This window comes from Phyllobates terribilis, unplaced genomic scaffold (genome assembly GCF_046119375.1).
Source record: "Phyllobates terribilis strain yellow unplaced genomic scaffold, ASM4611937v1 Scaffold_8__6_contigs__length_399053987, whole genome shotgun sequence".
Lineage (NCBI taxonomy): Eukaryota > Metazoa > Chordata > Amphibia > Anura > Dendrobatidae > Phyllobates > Phyllobates terribilis.
Window position 1 is genome coordinate 318,584,299 of NW_027362768.1, and position 20,559 is coordinate 318,604,857.

Here is a 20,559-nt window from a genome sequence, read left to right on the forward strand (position 1 = left end):
ATCTCAAATTTGGACTCATCAGACCAAAGCACAGATTTCCACTGGTCTAATGTCCATTCCTTGTGTTCTTTAGCCCAAACAAGTCTCTTCTGCTTGTTGCCTGTCCTTAGCAGTGGTTTCCTAGCAGCTATTTTACCATGAAGGCCTGCTGCACAAAGTCTCCTCTTAACAGTTGTTGAAGAGATGTGTCTGCTGCTAGAACTCTGTGTGGCATTGACCTGGTCTCTAATCTGAGCTGCTGTTAACCTGCGATTTCTGAGGCTGGTGACTCGGATAAACTTATCCTCAGAAGCAGAGGTGACTCTTGGTCTTCCTTTCCTGGGGCGGTGCTCATGTGAGCCAGTTTCTTTGTAGCGCTTGATGGTTTTTGCAACTGCACTTGGGGACACTTTTAAAGTTTGCCCAATTTTTCGGACTGACTGACCTTCATTTCTTAAAATGAAGGCCACTCGTTTTTCTTTACTTAGCTGCTTTTTTTCTTGCCATAATAGAAATTCTAACAGTCTATTCAGTAGGACTATCAGCTGTGTATCCACCTGACTTCAGCACAACACAACTGATGGTCTCAACCCCATTTATAAGGCAAGAAATCCCACTTATTAAACCTGACAGGGCACATCTGTGAAGTGAAAACCATTTCCGGTGACTACCTCTTGAAGCTCATCAAGAGAATGCCAAGAGTGTGCAAAGCAGTCATCAAAGCAAAAGGTGGCTACTTTGAAGAACCTAGAATATAAGACATATTTTCAGTTGTTTCACACTTTTTTGTTAAGTATATAATTCCACATGTGTTAATTCATAGTTTTGATGCCTTCAGTGTGAATGTACAATTTTCATAGTCATGAGAATACAGAAAAATCTTTAAATGAGAAGGTGTGTCCAAACTTTTGGTCTGTACTGTATATATATTTTTATTTATTTTACTCACTTATATAGCACCATTAAATACGCAGCGCTTTACAGACATTATGGGCACTGTCCCCATTGGGGCTCACAATCTAAGTTCCCTATCAGTATGTCTTTGGAGTGTGGGAGGAAACTGGAGTACCAGGTGGAAACCCACGCAAACACGGGGAGAACGTACAAACTCCTTGCAGATGTTGTTCTTGGTGGGATTTGAACCCAGGACCCCATCGCTGCAAAGCAACAGTGCTAACCACTGAGCCACCGGACTACTTTCCAGTAGTCTCATTATCATCACAGCCAGGATTATAATGAAAAGTAATTTTATACAGACATTTATATACAGTATATATTAGGTTACACTGAATAAACCATTTGCAATGTTGATGTCACAGTCAACATCTCTTCCTCCTTGAACGTGAAAATTTGCACAGATCACAGCTTACCCACATAGAGATGAATGTACATTTCCAGACTACAGGTTACGACAGGCCATGTGACACTACTTTCTGTTTAGAATTGTATTTACAGAGTTTATAAGGTGGCCATAGACACTAGTCATCTGGACAATACAATAATTAGAGCTCTATGTGTAGTTTCCAGTTGCTCACTATGGGTCTCTCTGGTGCAGGTGACAAGGAGCTGATACAAGAGGTTTTGTTTGATGCTGTGGTCAGTGCTCCGCTGGAAGCGTACTGGACCAGCCTGGCACTAAACAAATCAGAGTGAGTACACGCCATTATGTATAGCACAATGTAACCTTGTTTTAAACAATGACTTTATTATTCTATAAAAATTGATTAGAATTCAAACCATTAGCTCAACAAAACTATTAACATCTATGGGGCCATATTTTCCATTATGCACCTAGCATGCCATGGCACTCTATGCAATGCAATCAGATATAGATTGCGCTTGGTGGTGTAAGGCTTAAAGCTGATTGACCATGGAAACTCATGCCATGAACACTCTGGTGGATGTATGGTTTTTGTGCTGGTGTTAGTGCCAAAAGAGGTTAGGACTCTGCAGTTATGGAGTCGGCAGAGTCTTGGTGATTTTTCTGCCCTCTGCTCCTCAGCACACCGTGACCCCACATGGAACTTTACATTAACTCCACTTCGTGGCTGAGTTGCTGTAGGTACTTCCAGTTCTCAATAATATCACTCACAGTTGATGGTGGAAGATTTTGGAGGCTCCTACTACAGGGCCGCGCTGGTATCAGTGAGTTCTTTACCACCAGCCGTTCTGTCACATGTTAGTAAAGGCAGACAGCAGGGCAAGGGGCCGGATGTTATACACCGGGGGCCAAGAGACTGGAGGTTATACACCAGGGGTGAGGGGCCTGATTTTACAAATGTAATACACAAGGGAGCAAGGGGACAGATGTTATACACTGGGGGCGAGGGGCCCGGTGTTGTACTGGGGGGCGAGAGTCCAGTTGTTATTCACCGGGGGGCAAGGGGTTGGATGTTATACACTGGGGTGAGGGGCCAAATGTTATACACTGGGGGCGAAGGGCTGCTTGTTATACACCGGGGGGCGAGGGGCTGGATGCTATACCCTGGAGGCGAGGGGCCAGATGTTATACACTGGAGGGGGGGAAAGTGGCCAGGTGTTATACTCCAGAGACGAGGGGCCGGATGTTATGCACCGGGAGTGAGGAACCTGATATTATACCCTGGGAGCAAGGGGCCAGATATTATCCACCAGGGCCAGTGGCCGGATGTTATATCCCGGGGCGGGGGTCCAGATGTTATAAGCTGGGAGGCGAGGGGTCAGATGTTATACACCGGGGGCGAAGGGCCAGTTGTTATACACAGGGGGTGAAGGGCCAGTTGTTATACACCGGAGGTGAGGGGCCAGATGTTATACACCGGGGGTGAGGCGCCCAATGTTATACACCAGGGGGAAGGCGAAGGGCCGGATGTTATACTCCGGGGAAGCGAATCCAGATGTTATTCACTGGGGGTGAAGGGCCAGTTGTTATACTCCAGGGGCAATGGTACTGAATGATGAAAATCCTGATTTAACTTGATTAAGAGGTGTGTCTCAAAACTTTAGTGTACATGGTGCCCAGTATGTTCACATCTGTGTCAGCTAGCCTTTTTTTTTTTTATTCCCATTAGTTGTATTAGAAATAGTCCCTGGCCAATAAACACGGATATAAATTTGGTTCAATCTCAAAATATTGTTACAAAAAAATTGAGGCAATGGATTAAAAAACGCACATTTTAATTGTTTCCTTTTTTCCCCAACTTTTCAACCAGAAATTCAGACAAAGATGTAGAAATTGCTTTTCTGGGAACGCGCACTGGACTTACTCGTGTTAATCTCTTTGTGGGACCCGAGCAGCTGACGTACAAGTAAGTAATATCCAATAGCTGTGTCCCGGTCGGTGGACATTATTAGCTCATACAGATGTGGCCTTCCTTATCTTACATCTTGGCTTGAGACCAGCTTTGAAAAAAAAACAAGAAACAAAAACTTATATAGTGCCTCTCAGAGTAACGCAAATGTTTTCTTTTAAACTGGTCATCCCCATTAATTCCTGGGTTGGAAATTACCCATTTTTAACTACACTATTGGGGAATTCTGTGGTATTATGACGGGGTTCTCGATTTATGACCAATTAAGTCAGAGTGGGAAGTGAAGAGCAAAAATGTCCATGCATTAAGCAGTTTATTAATTTACTGTGTATTTCCTAAAAGGCTCTTCTCATTTTAACAAACTTCTGACATGTTATAGAGTGCTGAGTCCCGCACCAATCACTAAAAGGAAGAGCACAGAACTCCTCCTAGACTTTCCATGAATCTGACCATGACCGATAAAAGCCAAGTAGACGTGACCAGAAACAAAGCACTTTCTGACATTCTATGATTACCTTGTTATCAGGGGACCTTAGAAAAAAGGTTGTCACATCTACTCCAGAACCTGCTCCTACGATATCTGCACCTGTCATCAATCATTGGCGTATTCATTCTGCAGGTGGCGATGATGATGGAGGACAATGTCCACTGAAGAACATACAGTCTTGTGAACCTACCCTAAGGGTGTGTGTGCTGTCAGCTGCAGTAATCAGCTCCCTACCTTGGCCAATTGATCAGCACCACATCCTATAAAAGTTCCCAGTCTCCTACTGGAAGCTGCCAGTTATAGTTCTGCTCGCCTGGTTCACAAACCCTGATTTTCAGTTCCTTTTTTCTAGTGGATTTTCCTATTTCTGATCTCAGCTTGTTTACTGACCATTCATAGCTTTTATCAGTGGGGAAACTTAGAAGTATATGTTTAAATTCCCTGCAGCACCACCACAGGTGAAATAGGGTATTACACAGAGGCCATTCAAATACATCTGTTGTCTGTGGAATGCAGAACAGGACAGGTCCTCCAGAGCAGGAGACACTCTTTGTAGCTATAAACAGTGAATTACATAAGTAATTGGCTCTTTTTTTCAAAACTCTAAATGGAGATACTTCAAATACAACCTGTTTTCCCTTATGTGCGTCCTAAATCATATGACGCTACAGCTTTCAGATGCGCTGTACCCCAGTTGTGGAATTCTGTCCAGCAAATTTGTTTAATGCCAGCACTCTTTGTTTTTTTATGTTCTTGAATTTAGACTGAAATGTTGCCTATTCTTCTTGACCCCGAGCTCAGAACACAGCAGTTTTGTGTTAGGCTGTTTGTAGATTTCACTTTGCCGCTTTGAATGCAGTCCTCTGTGGTGTATTGCTCCGGCATATCTTACCATCTGCTGCAAGTCACTGAGCCACATTCCTACAGATGTAGAGAAATGATTTATATGCCTCCAACACAAGAAATGGGAGGAAGACAAATGCACTCAGTTATTGTGAAGCTAACCAAAAGTCTATTATATATTATTATTGTGTCCATTATGAGCCAATCCTAGCCTAGTGGACATGGCCATAAAGATGATGCTATAACTTATCAGTCCGCTATTCTATTATTTAATAACGGCAATGCTCCCCTACCCTGCATTACATGTTATTAGTGATGAGCAAGCATTCTCGCTACTGCTCGGTGCTCGCCCGAGCATCTCATTGGTCGACATGCTCGGTGCTCGCCGAGTATTTCCGGGGTTGCTCGGCGGGAGCTCGGGTCTCCTCCCTGCATGTTTGGCGCTCTTTACAGAGCCAATGAACATGCAGGGATTGTCTGCCACGCACTGTAATGCCGTAGCCATGTTGGTTGCAGGCATTACAGTGATTGGCTGGCCGCACAGCATCATCAGGTGTATATAACACTGGGCGCCGCCATGCTCGTTACAGTCACTCCGGATCAGACAGTGTAGGGAGAGCTGCTGCTGAGCTAGGGAGAGATTTGCTTGTTTCTTAGTTAGTGTAGATGTACAGACTATATTAGAGACACATATCCATCTCAACAAACAGTCCTTCTGAGGACTAATCCATCTGCAGAGATATCAAGTAGGCAGTGTATATAGGCAGGCAGGCGGTGTATATAGCAGACTGCAGTGCATATAGCACAAGAGGCTCCATTCCAATTCTGCCTTCTGCTGCTGTTAGATATTTCTAGACAAAGGCCCAGGTCTCAGGGGCCAGGAATACTTTTTTTTTGGATCTTATTCCTCATTAGTTACTTAAAAATCAATCCAGAGAACACCATTTTTCTACGCCATTTGCTTGTTGGTAGTGCAGAATACAGCCAGGTCCTTTCCATATTACAGTTCTAAAAATACAGCTATTTAAAACTGTGGTTTGTCCGTTACACGGATCACATATAATTGCGCTGAAAAAATTGCCATTTCTGGCCTCCATTGAAATTTTCTTTCAGTGTGTCAGTGAAGCTATTGACACAAGTTTGCTGTTCAAAATAGTTACCTACAGGCCAGGTATTTAAAACTGTGGTTTGTCCGTCACACGGATCACATATAAGTTTGCTCCAAATTCAGCCATTTGTAGTGAGCGTGGAAGATATTGTCTTCCATTTAAAATGGGCAAGGCACGTGGCAAGGGACGGGGAACTGGAGGTGATGGTGATGATGATAGTGCATGCAGAGGCCGAGGCCGTGGGCAAGCTGAAATTGTGCCACAACAAACACCCACATCTTCTCACTTGACCTTCCTGTCCCAATTAATAGGGGACCGCAGAACACCACTATTGAACACAGAGCAGTGTGAAAAGGTTATTTGTTGGATATCAGATAATGCTTCCAGTCACTTAGCCACCACCACCACCCTGTCTGCCACACGGTCAAGTCTCAGTAGCCGTGAGTCTGGACCGCATATTCCTCACCCTGAATCTCCTTCCTCCCACCATGCCTAGTGCACAGAGATAACTGATCCCACACTTGAAAAATACAAAGAGCTGTTCCCTTTTCCATTTATAGATTCGGGCCTCTCGCCCGGTCCACTTGAAGCAGGGCAAGAGGAGATCACATGTAGCGATGCCCAAATACTTGAGCAGCCACGGTCACACGAAGGCGACGGTGGGAAAGTGTCACAAGAGTTGGACGATGATGAGACACAATTGCCAGAAAGTCAGGAGGAGGACCAGGGTGCGGAAGTGGAAGACGAGGTGGTGGATGGTATAGTAACTGACCCAACCTGGCAGGAGGACATGCTGAGCGAGGACAACAGCACACAGGGGGAGGGAGGCAGAGCACCCCAACAGGCAGGAAAAAGCAGTGTGGTGGCCACAGACAGAAGGAAGGCAACCGTTCCCCGTAACACTAACACAAAAGAAGTTGCCAGTACAACTGTTAGGTCTTCCCGAGTCTGGTTGTTTTTTAAAGACTCTGCCTATAACCCCAAAAAGGCCATTTGCACCACCTGCCAGGCCAGCATCAGCAAGGGTGGCAAAACGACCAGCCTGACCACCACCAGCATGATCAGGCACATGGCAGCAAAGCACCCGACTTTGTGGGACGAACCCCAGAGTCCAGGAACAGTGTCTGTGGGTGGCACCATTGCTTCTTCCGCTGTTGTGCATGCAAGCCAATCCCCTGTCCATGGTGCATGTGAAGATGCCTCCTGCCCTACACCTGTCGTTGCACACTCTCAACTAGAAGCATCAGGAAGCACGTCCACGTCCTTGTCCCAGCGCAGTGTTCAGTTGTCCATACCCCAGTCCTTGGAACGCAAGCGCTAATACGCAGTCAACGCCCCACAGGTCACACTACTAAATTCCCACATTTCCCGACTGCTTGCGCTCGAAATGTTGCCTTTTAGGCTTGTGGAGATGGAAGCATTCCGCAACCTGATGGCGGTGGCCGTTACTCGGTATCCGGTCCCCAGCCACCACTATTTCTCCCGGTGTGCCATCCCCGCATTACACAAGCACATGTCCCAAAACATTAGCCGTGCTCTCAACAACACAGTTAAAGGGAAAGTCCACCTAACCACGGACACACCCTCCTGACGCCGAGGATTGCAGGCCCTAGGTCAATAAGGGTTGCCCCCACAGTCTAAAGCTCCTGCACCTCTTCCTCCTCAGCCTCCTCCTCCTCCTCAGCCTCCATCTTCGAAATGACCACATCATTCACAAGCTAGAAGCACTGCAGCACTGCCTCGGCCAAGCAGCAACAGGCTGTGCTGAAACTAATATGCTTATGTGACAAACCGCACAATGCTGAAGAGTTGTGGACAGCTCTGAAAGAGCAGGCAGATCTGTGGCTCACATCGCTGTACCTACAGCCAGGCATGGTCGTGTGTGACAATGGCCGGAACCTGGTGGCGGCTCTGAGGCAAGCTCACACACGTACCATGCCTGGCCCATGTGCTTAACCTCGTGGTTCAGCGGTTTCTAAAATCCTACCCAGAGCTTCCGGATCTGCTTGTTAAAGTACGCCGCCTGTGTGCCCATTTTAGAAAGTCACCTAAAGCTTCCGCCGCCCTTGCCGTGTTTGCAGCTTTTGGCTCACAGACTGTTGTGTGATGCCCCCACATGTTGGAACTCTACACTACAGATGTTGGGAAGGATTTGTGAACAGTAGAGGGCAGTTGTTGAGTACCAACATCACCTAGGCCGTCGGGATTCAGTTCAGACACCACACATAAGACCTCAGGAGTGGACATGGATGTCAGACATATGTACCATACTCCAAAACTTTGAGGACTCCACCAAGATGGTGAGCGGCGATGACGCCATAATTAGCGTCACCATCCCGCTTCTCTGTCTTCTGAAACGCTCTCTGCTCACAATCAAAGAGGATGCATTGCAGGCGAAGCACGATGAGATGGAGCAAGGAACCATACAGGGTGATTACACACAGCCCAGCCTCATCTCATCCCAACAAGGATTGGGTGACAATGAGGAAGAGGATGAAGAACAGGAGCTAGTTTCATGCGCTATAGACGGTACTACTTGCACAACTGTCATACCATCTGTTCAGCGTGGATGGCCTGAGGACAGAGAGGAGGAGAAGGAGAACATTGTCAGTCGTCCTCTTAGTGAGGACATGGAAGTCTTGCCTGTTAGCAGTCTGGCACGCACGGCTGAGTTTATGTTACGCTGCCTTTCCCATGACCCTCACGTTCTCATGGGTGACAGTCATTACTGGTTGGTGACACTTCTAGATCCATGCTACAAGGAGAACTTTATATCTCTTATTCCTGAGGCGGACAGGTCTGCAAAAATGGGGCAGCACCAGAAAGTCCTTGTTGCATAACTATTAAAAAAATTCCGATCTGAAAACGCTGGCCGCAGAGGTCACAGTTTGTAGGATAACCAAGGACTATAGGTGAGAGAGACACAACTCCAATCCAGCAGAGGCAGGGGAACACTGTCAAAGTTCTGGGAGAATTTTCTCAGCCCCTCCCATCGCACAGGCCCTGTGGCGCGGGGTACTCTCACAAGGAGTGCAAAGATTGGGAAGATGCTGAGGGAGTATCTTGCCGACCGTACCAACGTCCTCCGTGATTCCTCTGTGCCTTATAATTATTGAGTATCCAAGCTGGATACATGGAATGAACTGGCTCTCTACGCCTTGGAGGTCCTGGCCTGCCCTGCCACTAGAGTTTTATCAGAGCAGGTTTTTAGTGCCACTGGTGGAATTATACCTGATAAGCACATCCGCCTGTCAACTGAAAATGCTGACAGACTGACTCTTATAAAAATGAACAAGGGCTGGATTGGGCCAGAGTTCTCAACACTACCGAATGATAGCAGCATAACGTAAACTCAAATCCAATGTCTTTTTCTGGGAGGTGTATTCCCATGCACCTCTTCACACCCACACATGGGTATACGCTTTCTGATTTTGGCTATTTGCTCTTGTCCTCCTCCTTCTCCTCATCCTCATCCTCCACCAACATATCACCAGGGTGACCGTGGTCCGTGATGCAACACCCACATAATTTTTTTAACAGATGTTAAAGAGGCCCGTAAAAAAAAAATTATACAGTATGTTTATGTATACCCACCAGGGGTAAATGTCTGTCAGCCCATACACTTAGTGCATGTGACGCGCCCCCTGGGCCATGTTGTTAGGGATACCCGGAGCCGGATCAGATGGGGGTTGTAGTCTCCGAGTGGCTGTGACCCGGTCCGTGCCCAGGGTGTCAAACTCAGTGTGCGGCAGTCCTTGTAGATGTTTTTAGTGTCGACTACGCCACCCGTTGATTTGCGGTCAAAAGGCCGCCGCTGCAGGATGGTCCGATGAGGCTGGTGGTGTGTGTGCAGCTGTGGTAGTATAACCCCCAACGGGAGGGGTATAGCCTCAGGGGGTCAGACGTGGAGGATGGTGGTTGTGAAGGTGCAGCAAGGAGACTCAGAGGCATGAAATGCAGTTCAGGGTTTTTACTCACTGGTGTTGCTCGGGTCACTCTGTACAGCTGTGACCACCCGAGCCGTGCTGCGTCCACCAGGTCCTGGACTCGGCCAACTCCCGGGCAATTCTTGAGTATGGTCCTGAGCTCCTTTCTGACTCTCCCTTCTTCTGGCCGTTCCCACCAGGGAACCACCTGTGTCCGGCTCCCTCGGGTCTCTTAGTGGTTGAACCTTCTCTGGCTTCCCTGACCCTATGCTCGGTGTGCCATTCTGGTGGATTTGGTGAGGGTCGTGGCAGATCCTGCCCACGACCTCCGGTTCCTGGCTAAGGTGTGCTTTGGCCTCTGCCAGCTTGGGATCCGGTACCCTTTTGCCGACCCTTCACCCTTATCAGCTCTCATACGGGCTCTTGGGGTCCCCTCTCGTCCTGCGCCTCTGGGTCCCTCTTCCTTCTCCTCTCCTGGAGTACTGCTGACTCGCAGACTCACTAACTGACTGACTGACTGACCCTGTCCTAAGATGGTGCCCACCTTATATACTCCCTCTATGTGTGAGCTCAGGTGACCAGCACCCAATGAGCTCCTACATTTACCCAGACTACTCCCCCTATCTGCCCCTACACTACTGGGATGTTCCACCCCCCTCCCACTCCAGCCAGGGACAGACGCTGTCGTACCTGCACATATACTGGTGGGAGTACCGTTGATCTGTCCCCCGGAAATGGGATGTATGTAGTGCATGCAGCCTACTGAGCTCAGTTCCATACTCCATCCTTACCCGGGAGTGGAATACCACACCTCTGGGTTGAGGTGCAATACCCCTGCAGCAGCCGAATCCTCAGGGTGCTACACATGGACATTACAAGTATAGGAGACGTGTCCTTTCTAATGGGAACATTTTTTTATGAGGCCCTCCTCCACGTCTCTTCCAAGAGGCATTGGAGTGCCTCCCAATTTTTGGCAGCCCTTGCATTCACTGCATAGGCCAACACTCTGGGAGACCCACTTCCTAATAATGGGAATATTGTTTTCAAAAGGCCCTCTGATCTTCACGTCTCTTCCAAGGTGCATTGGAGTGCCTCCCAATTTTTGGCAGCCCTTGTATTCACTGCATAGGCCAACACTATGGGAGACCCACTTCCTAATAATGGGAACATTTTTTCATGAGGCCCTAAACATCCCTTCCAAGGTGCATTGGACTGCCTCCAAATTTTGGGCAACCCTTGCATTCACTGCACAGGCAAACACAATGGTAGACCCACTTCCTAATAATGGGAACATTGTTTTCAAAAACCCCTCTGACCTCCACATCTCTCCCAAGGGACATTGGAGTGCCTCCAAATTTTTGGCAGCCCTTGCATTCACTGCATAGGCAAACACAATGGGAGACCCACTTCCTAATAATGGGAACATTGTTTTCAAAAGGCCCTCTCACCTCCACATCTCTGCCAAGGGGCTTTGGAGTGCCTCCAAATTTTGGCAACCCTTGCTTTCACTGCATAGGCAAATACAATGGGAGACCCACTTTCTGATAATGGGAACATTGTTTTCAAAAGGCCCTCTGACCTCCACATCTCTCCCAAGGGACATTGGAGTGCCTCCAAATTTTTGGCAACCCTTGCATTTACTACATAGGAAAACACAATGGGAGACCCACTTTCTAATAATGGGAACATTTTTTTCAGGAGGCCCTCCTCTATGTCTCTTCCAAGGACATTGGTGTAGGTTCAAATTTTTGGCAGCCCTTGCATTCACTGCATAGGCAAACACAATGGGAGACCCACTTCCTAATAATGGGAACATTGTTTTCAAAAGGCCCTCTCACCTCCACATCTCTGCCAAGGGGCTTTGGAGTGCCTCCAAATTTTGGCAATCCTTGCATTCACTGCATAGGCAAACACAATGGGAGACCCACTTCCTAATAAGGGGAACATTGATTTCAAAAAGCCCTCTGACCTCCACATCTCTTCCCAGGGGCATTGGAGTGCCTGCAAATTTTTGGAAATCCTTGCATTCACTGCATAGGCAAACACAATAGGAGACCCACTTCCTAATAATGGGAATATTGTTTTCTAAAGAAACTCTGACCTCCACGGTCCTTCTAAGGGGCAATGGAAAGCCTCCAAATTTTTGGTAGCCCTTGCATTCACTGGAAAGACAAACACAATGGGAGACCGACTTCCTAATAATGGGAACATTGTTTTCAAAAGGCCCTCTGATGTCTATGTCTCTCCCAAGAGACATTGGAGTGCCTCCAAATTTTTGGCAACCCTTGCATTTATTGCATAGTCAAACAGAATGGGAGACCCACTTCCTAATAATGGGAACATTTTTTTCAGGAGGCCCTCCTCTATGTCTCTTCCAAGGGGCATTGGTGTAGGTTCAAATTTTTGGAAGCTCTTGCATTCACTGCATAGTCAAACACAATGGGAGACCCACTTCCTAATAATGGGAACATTGTTTTCAAAAGGCCCTCTGACCTCCATATCTCTTCCTAGGGGCATTGGAGTGCCTCCAAATTTTGGCAATCCTTGCATTCACTGCATAGACAAACACAATGGGAGACCCACTTCCTATTAATGGGAACATTGTTTTCAAAAGGCCCTTTGACCTCCACGTCTCTTCCAAGGGGCATTGGAGTGCCTCCAAAATTTTGACAATCCTTGCATTCAATACATAGGCAAACACAATGGAAGACCCACTTCCTAATAATGGGAACATTGATTTCAAAAGTCCTTCTGACCTCCATGTCTCTTCCAAGGGGCATTGGAGTGCCTCCAAATTTTTGGCAACCCTTGCATTCACTGCATAGGCAAACACACTGGGAGACCCACTTCCTAATAATGGGAACATTGTTTTCAAAAGCCCCTCTGACCTCCACGTCTCTTCCAAGGGGCATTGGAGTGCCTCCAAATTTTTGGCAACCCTTGCATTCACTGCATAGGCAAACACAATAGGGGACCCACTTCCTAATAATGGGAACATTTTTTTTCAGGAGGCCCTCCTCTATGTCTCTTCCAAGGGGCATTGGAGTAGGTCCAAATTTTTGGCTGCCCTTGCATTGACTGCATAGGCAAACACAATGGGAGACCCACTTCCTAGTGATGGGAATATTGTTTTCTGGAGGCCCTCCTCTAAGTCCAAAGGGGTGCGTCCAAATTTTGGGCAGCCCTGCCACTCACTGCATATGCAATAACAGTATAGAAGACCCACTCTTTAGTAATGGGAACAACAAAGCATAGCCGGCTGATGGCTCTCTTAGAATAGTGAGGGCTGACTGCTGGCCCTTTAAGAATAGTAAAGTCCACCTGATGGCCCTATAAAAATAGGCTTTGTGACTTTCATAGTCCCTCCTTCATAAATGAAAGAGGATGTGTCTGATCATGTCTCACACACCACATGTCCAGATAAGGTTGTAAAATGTTAAAATGACATATCCCGGTGAATGCATTTGTTACGGTTGAAAGCAATGCAAAAGCGCAAAAACGCATCAAAAACACTATTTGTGAACATAGCCCAAGGTGTGGATTAATATTTTTGTTTTTGGTTATTTATTTTGCCTTATGTACAAGTCATACCCTGGAAAGAATGTTCCTTAACATATTTCCCAGGAAAATCCATTTTGGTTTCGTTTTAGTATGTTTTATTGTGAGTCCGTAAAAGTGGCGTAATACCTCTGACAACATTGTTGACAGCAGTGACCTGGGAGTCAGAAATGCTTCCAGGGGTCTTCCCCATGCTGTTCCCATGTCATTTGAGCCCTGTTCCCATGGATTTGGCAATTTTTAGGCCCTCTGCAGACCGCTGGGGGAAAGCCGCCTGAAAAATGTTTGAGTTTCCGGTAGACATACATTGGGCTCCTTACTCGGGTCGAACACCCGAGTATTCCAGTGTGCTCGATCCGAGCAACAAGCACCAGAGCATTTTAGTGCTCACCCATCACTACATGTTACAGATTGGGTAGTGGAAACAGAACTGTAGATTTATTTTGAGTAGGTATTAAAACTTTTTTTTTTTGTGTAATGTATGAGGGGTGTTCAATAAGTTATCTACCCCAGCATGTTCTGTCAATGTTAGAGAGCTGCGCTTTTCTGTTCATGGTGAGACATGTCTGGAAATGCAACAGACCCAGTAGACGTTCAGTCTGATGAAAGCACTGGAAGTAACAGGATGGCAAGTGCAATACACTACGACTCTACAAAGAAAGTGAAGGATTTGGAGGTTTGTTCCTTGATTAAATTCCTTTCAAAGGAAGAAAATAAAACTAAAGAAATCCATAAAATGATAGTTGCTGTATATGTTGATGAAGCACCCTCCTATTAACAAGTAAAATTTTGGGCAAAACAATTAAATGGGTTAGGGAATCAAGTGAAGTTGGCCGCTTTCAGGGCGATCTGTCGAAACATCTTCAGAGGAAATGTGCCGTAAAGTGGATGCCATGATTTTGGAAGATCGTCTGGTCATTGTTATAGCTCATAAATTAGGCATTTCAGTTGGCATAGTTTCCAGTATTCTCCATGTTTTTTTGGGGATGTCAAAGTTCAATTCCTGGTGGGAGCCACAAAAGAGAATTTAGACATGCTTAGAGAAAATCCAGGAGACGTCTAATGTTGAATTATTACAGGTGGTGATATATGAGTCCATCACCATGGTCCTGAGACCAAACAAGAGGGTCACCAACTTCAATGACATTTTGTGTTCAGCAGTCAGCTGGAAAGATCATGGCAACAGTTTTTTTGGATGTAGAAGGCATTTTACTACCAGAATTCATGCCACACAAGACAACAATTACTGAATACGCCTGTACTTAAAAAATGAAGGGATTACATGAAGCAATCTAAGAGAAAAGCTGTGGGAAGTTTTCAGCAGGTGTGTTACTGTTTGATGACAATGCGAGAGCTCTCAAGCCTCGCAAATCATAAGCTACTATCAGGAAACCTAACTATCCACCCTACAGTCCTGTCCTGGCTCCCAGTGACTACTTTCAATTTCAGAATTTGAAGAAATGTCTGCATGGGCAACGATTTCCTGGTGAAAATGCAGTCAAAGAGGCATTAACAGGGATCTTGCAGCAGAAAGAAGATTCCTTTTATTCTGAGCGCATCTTATCAAAGAGGCAAACTGGAATAAGTATGTTGAAGTCAATGGGGATTACATTGAAAAGCAGGAAGTTAAATTTTCTTCGAAGAGTTTGTTTTCATATTCAGGTAGATAAATTATTGAACACCCCTTGTACACTTACTAAGTAAGCTGTTCTTAAAATGAGCTTTGTATCTGATTTTTAACTACACCTATGCGCCAATATTGTGACTCGGTTTCCATCTCCCTTTTAATTTAATCTATTAATTTGGTCAGTGTGACGTTACAGCTTATAACCTTAATCAGTCAGATGGTTAGATTTGTTAAATCAAGAGAAATACACTATTATGCTTCTGTTGACTTATGAATGTTTGTGTATTTCTGTGGCTGTTCAAGAAGGACAGACCAGTATTTATATAACCCTGAATGTTGTCTTCTATTGGTCTTTGAACAATGATGTTTATTACTATGCAAATTGCATATTATAATAAGCTAGCTAGATGTTTATTTACAAGAGCCCCCTGCTATACCTACTATATAAATTGATTAGCTCAATGAGACCTGAGTGAGCCATGCCCCTTTACCTCTGACATGTGACTGATGACCTTAGCCACATATGTAAATGTAGCACCCTGAGGATTCGGCTGCTACAGGGGTATTACACCTCAAGCCAGAGGTGTGGTATTCCACTCCCGGGTAAGGATGGAGTGTGGAACTGAGCTAGTAGGCTGCATGCACTACATACATCCCATTTCCGGGGGACAGAACTACGGTACTCCCACCAGTATATGTGCAGGTACAACAGCGTCTGTCCCTGGCTGGAGTGGGAGGGGGGTGGAACATCCCAGTAGTGTAGGGGCAGATAGGGGGAGCAGTTTGGGTAAAGCTAGGAGCTCATTGGGTGCTGGTCACCTGGGCTCACACATAGAGGGAGTATATAAGGTGGGCACCATCTTAGATCAGGGTCAGTCTGTGAGTTCAGCCTGAGGAGAAGCAGAGCAGAGGAGCTCAGCCAGGAGGGCTGACAGGGAGCTGTGGCTCCGGCTGGGCCCAGCTCCAGAACAGAGCCTGCAGAGAGAGAGAGAGAGAGGAGTCAGAAGGACCCAGAGAGGAAACAAGAAGAGAACCCCAAGATCCCAGAATAAGGACAGAAGGGTGAAGGGTTGGCGGACACGGGTACCGGAACCCAAGCTGGCAGAGGCAGAAGTAAACCTTAGCCAGGAACCGTAGGTCGTGGTCAGGATCTGCCGCGACCCTCACCAAATCCACTAGAAAGGCACACCAAGTATAGGGTCAGGGAGCCCAGAGGAGGCTTGACCACCAAGAGACCCGAGGGAGCCGGCCAAAAGTGGATCCCTGGTGGGAACGGCCAGAAGAAGGGAGAGTCAGAAAGGAGCTCAGGACCACGCTCCGGAATTGCCTGGGGGTTGGCCGAGTCCAGGACCTGGTGGACGCAGCACGGCTCGGGTGGTCACTCAAGGCCAGAGTGACTAAAAGCAACATCAGTGAGTAAAAACCCTGAAACTGCATCTCCTGACTCTGCCTCTCCTTCCTGCATCATCACAACCCCCATCATCCACACCTGCTGCCCTGAGGCCATACCCCTCCCGTTGGGGGTTATACCATCACTGCTGCACATATACCACTGGCCTCAGCGGACTGCTCTGCAGCGGCGGCTTCAAAGCCGCACTCAACGGGTGGCGTAGTCGACACTTAACAACATCTACTGCCATAGACTGCCACTTAGTTTGACACCCTGGGCACGGACCGGGTCACCGCCACAAGGACTACTACCCCCATACAGATCCGGCTCCGGGTATCCCCTTGAACATGGCCCAGGGGGCGCGTCATAAATATAAAAAAAATGGTTTTTCTACCCTGCTGCAAAGAGATTTGATAACAGAGATTGGAAAGAGACTTTACAAGGAGAATCAAAGATCAGATGCTCTCAGACCATCAGCTTGGTAGTATGGCTTTATCCAGAGAAACACAGATTTGTATTCTATATGATTCCAGCCTAAGGGTATATGGCCCTGACTGGAAAGATACAGATCTGCTCCATTGACTATCAGAGAAGCCATGGATACATTTGGGAAGACAAGGTTGGAACTATGAAGTCACCTTGCCCCATGGTTATGCTGTTTGGGGTTGCCAAGTGGGACCCTCCAGTCGCATGGAACCCATGCAAACTCTCGGAGAAGCCAGGGTGGGTCCCTTGGGTCACCTGGCCTTGTACTTTGATGGACTGCTAGCTTCCTAAGCTTGCCTCTACCTTTTCTCTGTAGGGGCCCACCAGAAGCGGGGGGCCACTGGTTGAGGTAATTGGCCCTGTAAGTCCCAAAGTCGCAGCTGTTCTATCCCAGGCGGGCGGAGCGGAAGGGTGGGATTGTGTAATGTTGTACCATCTAAGGTATTTGCTGGGACTGTTCTATGTGTTTATTTCCCCTATTATGGTTCAATAAAGTATTGCCACACTGTTTTACCCTCGCCCTGTGTTGTCTGAGTAGTATTATGCCCACGGAAGACCCCGGATCTTCACAGTCAGATAACATGACTAAATGACTGCATAGCAGAGATTAGCAAATCGATTGGATATGAATTGGAATTTGTATCAAATTTTTAGTAATTCTCTGAACCTGGCAAATATGAGCAACTTCAGAACAGCTTTGTGCAAATTGCCTGAAATGGTCACTGTCATTTTACACATTTCATCCGCCAGAAAAAGTTTATATGACCTGGAGAGTGGCACAGCAGGCTTCCACATTATGACTGAGTAGCTATCACATCACATCGTAAAGCAAAGCCAATTAGAAAGGACTATCATAGCCTGTAAAAAAGCAGAGGCAGGGAAAGCTGCAGACATTTTGTGGTTAATCTGGATAGACAGAGAATATTACAGCTTCCAACTAAGCCATACAGATAGAAAATTAAAACCATAAAACACTGAAAAAATATTATAAATAGTGTGTGAAAGAGCAGCAGGGAAAAACAGTTACCCTCTGTTTACTCACAGCCTTGTATGTCAAGGTCACTTTGACAATATTAGAACTTTGTTTGCAATCAAGAACTTGGAAGGGGGTGAATACAGTCCTAGGAGACTTCATAGTGTTACACACTTACATTGAATGCGAAAGGCTTTAGAGAACATTCGATTGCCTCAAGTCATTTTTTTGGGAAATATTTGGCAAAGCTAGCAAATTGGAATTTCTAAATATTTGCTATGTGTACCGCATTCTGTTAGATATTACTTGAATGTCAGAATGTGCATTCGAATTTCGCATGTTGATACCTTGTTGATAACTAATATAATAACGTTTGGGGTAAAATCTCATGCAAACAACACACATTTGCATCTCACTAAATTAGAATATCATCAAAAAGTTAATTTATTTCCGTTCTTCAATACAAAAAGTGAAACTCATATATTATATAGAGTCATTACACACAGAGCGATCTATTTCAAGTGTTTATTTCTGTTAATGTTGATGATTATGGCTTACAGCCAATGAAAACACAAAAGTCATTATCTCAGTAAATAATATATACTTTATAACAACAGATTGAAAAATGTTTTTAAAATCCGAAATGTTGTCCTACTGAAATGTATGTTCAGTAAATGCCCTCAATACTTGGTCCGGCTCCTTTTGCATCAATTACTGCATCAATGCGGCGTGGCATGGAGGCGATCAGCCTGTGGCCCTGCTGAGGTGTTGTGGAAGCCCAGGTGGCTTTGATAGCAGCCTTCAGCTCGTCTGCATTGTTGGGTCTGGTGTCTCTCATCTTCCTCTTGACAATACCCCATAGATTCTCTATAATAGATTCTCTATGGGGTTATGGTCAGGCGAGTCTGCTGGCCAATCAAGCACAGTGATACTGTTGTTTGTAAACCAGGTATTGGTACTTTTGGCAGTGTGGACAGGGGCCAAGTCCTGCTGGTGAATGAAATTTCCATCTTGAAAAAGCTTGTTGGCAGAGGGAAGCATGAAGTGCTCTAAAATTTCCTGGTAGACGGCTGCACTGACTTTGGTCTTGATAAAACACAGTTGACATACACCAGAAGATGACATGGCTCCCCAAACCATCACTGATTGTGGAAACTTCACACTAGACATCAAGCAGCTTGGTTTGTGACCTCTCCACTCTTCCCCCAGACTTTGGGACCTTGATTTCCAAATGAAAATTGGAACTCTGGTACCTTGTGGAGTGTCAATGACTTCCTTCTGAACATCTGTCAAGTCAACAGTCTTCCCCATGATTGTGGAGCCTACTGAAACAGACAAAGGGACCTTTTTAAACGCTTATGAAGCCTTTGCAGGTGTTTTTTGTTAATTATTCTAATTTACTGAAATAATGACTTTTGTGTTTTCATTGGCTGTAATCCATAATCATCAACATTAACTGAAATAAACACTTGAATTAGATCACTCTGTTCGTAATGACTCTATATAATATATGAGTTTCACTTTTTGTATTGAAGAACTGAAATAAATTAACTTTTTGATGATATTCTAATTCAGTGAGATGCATCCGTACCATCTAAAGTGGTTTCTTATATGTCTCAGTATTTCAGTTTTGAGACTACAGCAGTGTGTTCTCTCTCAGAAGTAATGCTATTGAAAACAGCATTACTAGTATTAGCATTTTGATTTTATTTTGTTGCCCTGAATGTTATTTTAATATTATTTTTTTATTGTGTTTTTATTTTATTGTAGTCATATCTAGTCTCAAAAACAAGGAGTAACATAACTATTATTTTCCTTCTGCTTCAAGAGATTTTCTTACATCTGATGACAGAGAGAGCATTTACAATGCCGACCACTTTCCCTTGTGGTACCGCCGAGCTGCTGAACAGATTCCTGGAAGCTTTGTGTATTCAATACCTTTTAGTACAGGTCAGTAACTATAAATGCTGGGGATATATCCATCTACACTTATCTTCCTGCAGTTTCATTACTTGTGCAACTGCATTCGACTTGTTGCCTTTCTCTTTCATATGGTTTAAAAATACCTCTGTGACTGTCAATGTTTCTTACAGTTAAATAGTAATTAGATTGTGAGACCTATTATATATTTTTTTGTAATTATAATCAAGGTTTTCCAGAATGGCCAATATTTTGATGTCTTCTTATTATGGCATCTTATATGACACTAAAAAATAAATGCTTTAAATTGTAAATTTTGAACATATCGATATGTCCACTATAACCTTTCCGCATGTGTTGTCAAGGACCAAATTTCTTACAGTACAATATCAATCAATTAATAATTTAATAATTATCGCAATGTGCTAATAAAACCCATTTTAGGCTGCAGTCCACATCACAACTATATAGACACATTTGCCATAAGCATCTCTCTACAGAATATTACTATATAGTCTACATGAGGCTATCGGCTCAAAATGGCTAGAAGAACCCTGGTTATTACCCTTTAACACCTACAAAGGTGTTAATAAAATCTATTAATTTTCACAATGTGCTATCAAAACCCATTTTAGGCTGCAGCCCACATCACAACTATATAGACACATTTGCCATAAGCATCTCTCTACAGAATGTTACTATAAAGTCTATGCGAGGTTATCGGCTCAAAATGGCTAGAAGAACCCTGGCCATCACCCTTTAACACCTACTCAGGTAGCTGGACTTACAACTGTTTCCCTGGGTTATGTCCATAAAGTAACTGCTGTCAAAAGGAGCAATCGAGAAGAGGACTGGGTCAGTAACCAGAGACGCAGAAACAGGGATAGAATGATAAGACAAAACCGTAGTCAGATACCAAATGGTCAGACAAAAGCAAAGTTAGTAGTGTCAGAGTAGGGTTTCTAGGGCCC

General features: G+C 45.2%; 1 protein-coding gene across 3 annotated transcripts in view; it reads left to right on the forward strand.

Moving 5' to 3' along the window:
* The window catches only part of CACNA2D3 (calcium voltage-gated channel auxiliary subunit alpha2delta 3), a 1,591,404-nt gene that overhangs the window by 1,242,549 nt on the left and 328,296 nt on the right, over window positions 1-20,559 (forward strand). For all 3 annotated transcript variants that reach the window (XM_073644583.1, XM_073644584.1, XM_073644585.1), the window contains 3 exons: window positions 1,535-1,628; window positions 3,171-3,266; window positions 19,497-19,618. In XM_073644583.1, coding sequence (XP_073500684.1) covers window positions 1,535-1,628; window positions 3,171-3,266; window positions 19,497-19,618 — 312 coding nt within the window. The remainder of the gene's footprint in view (window positions 1-1,534; window positions 1,629-3,170; window positions 3,267-19,496; window positions 19,619-20,559) is intronic.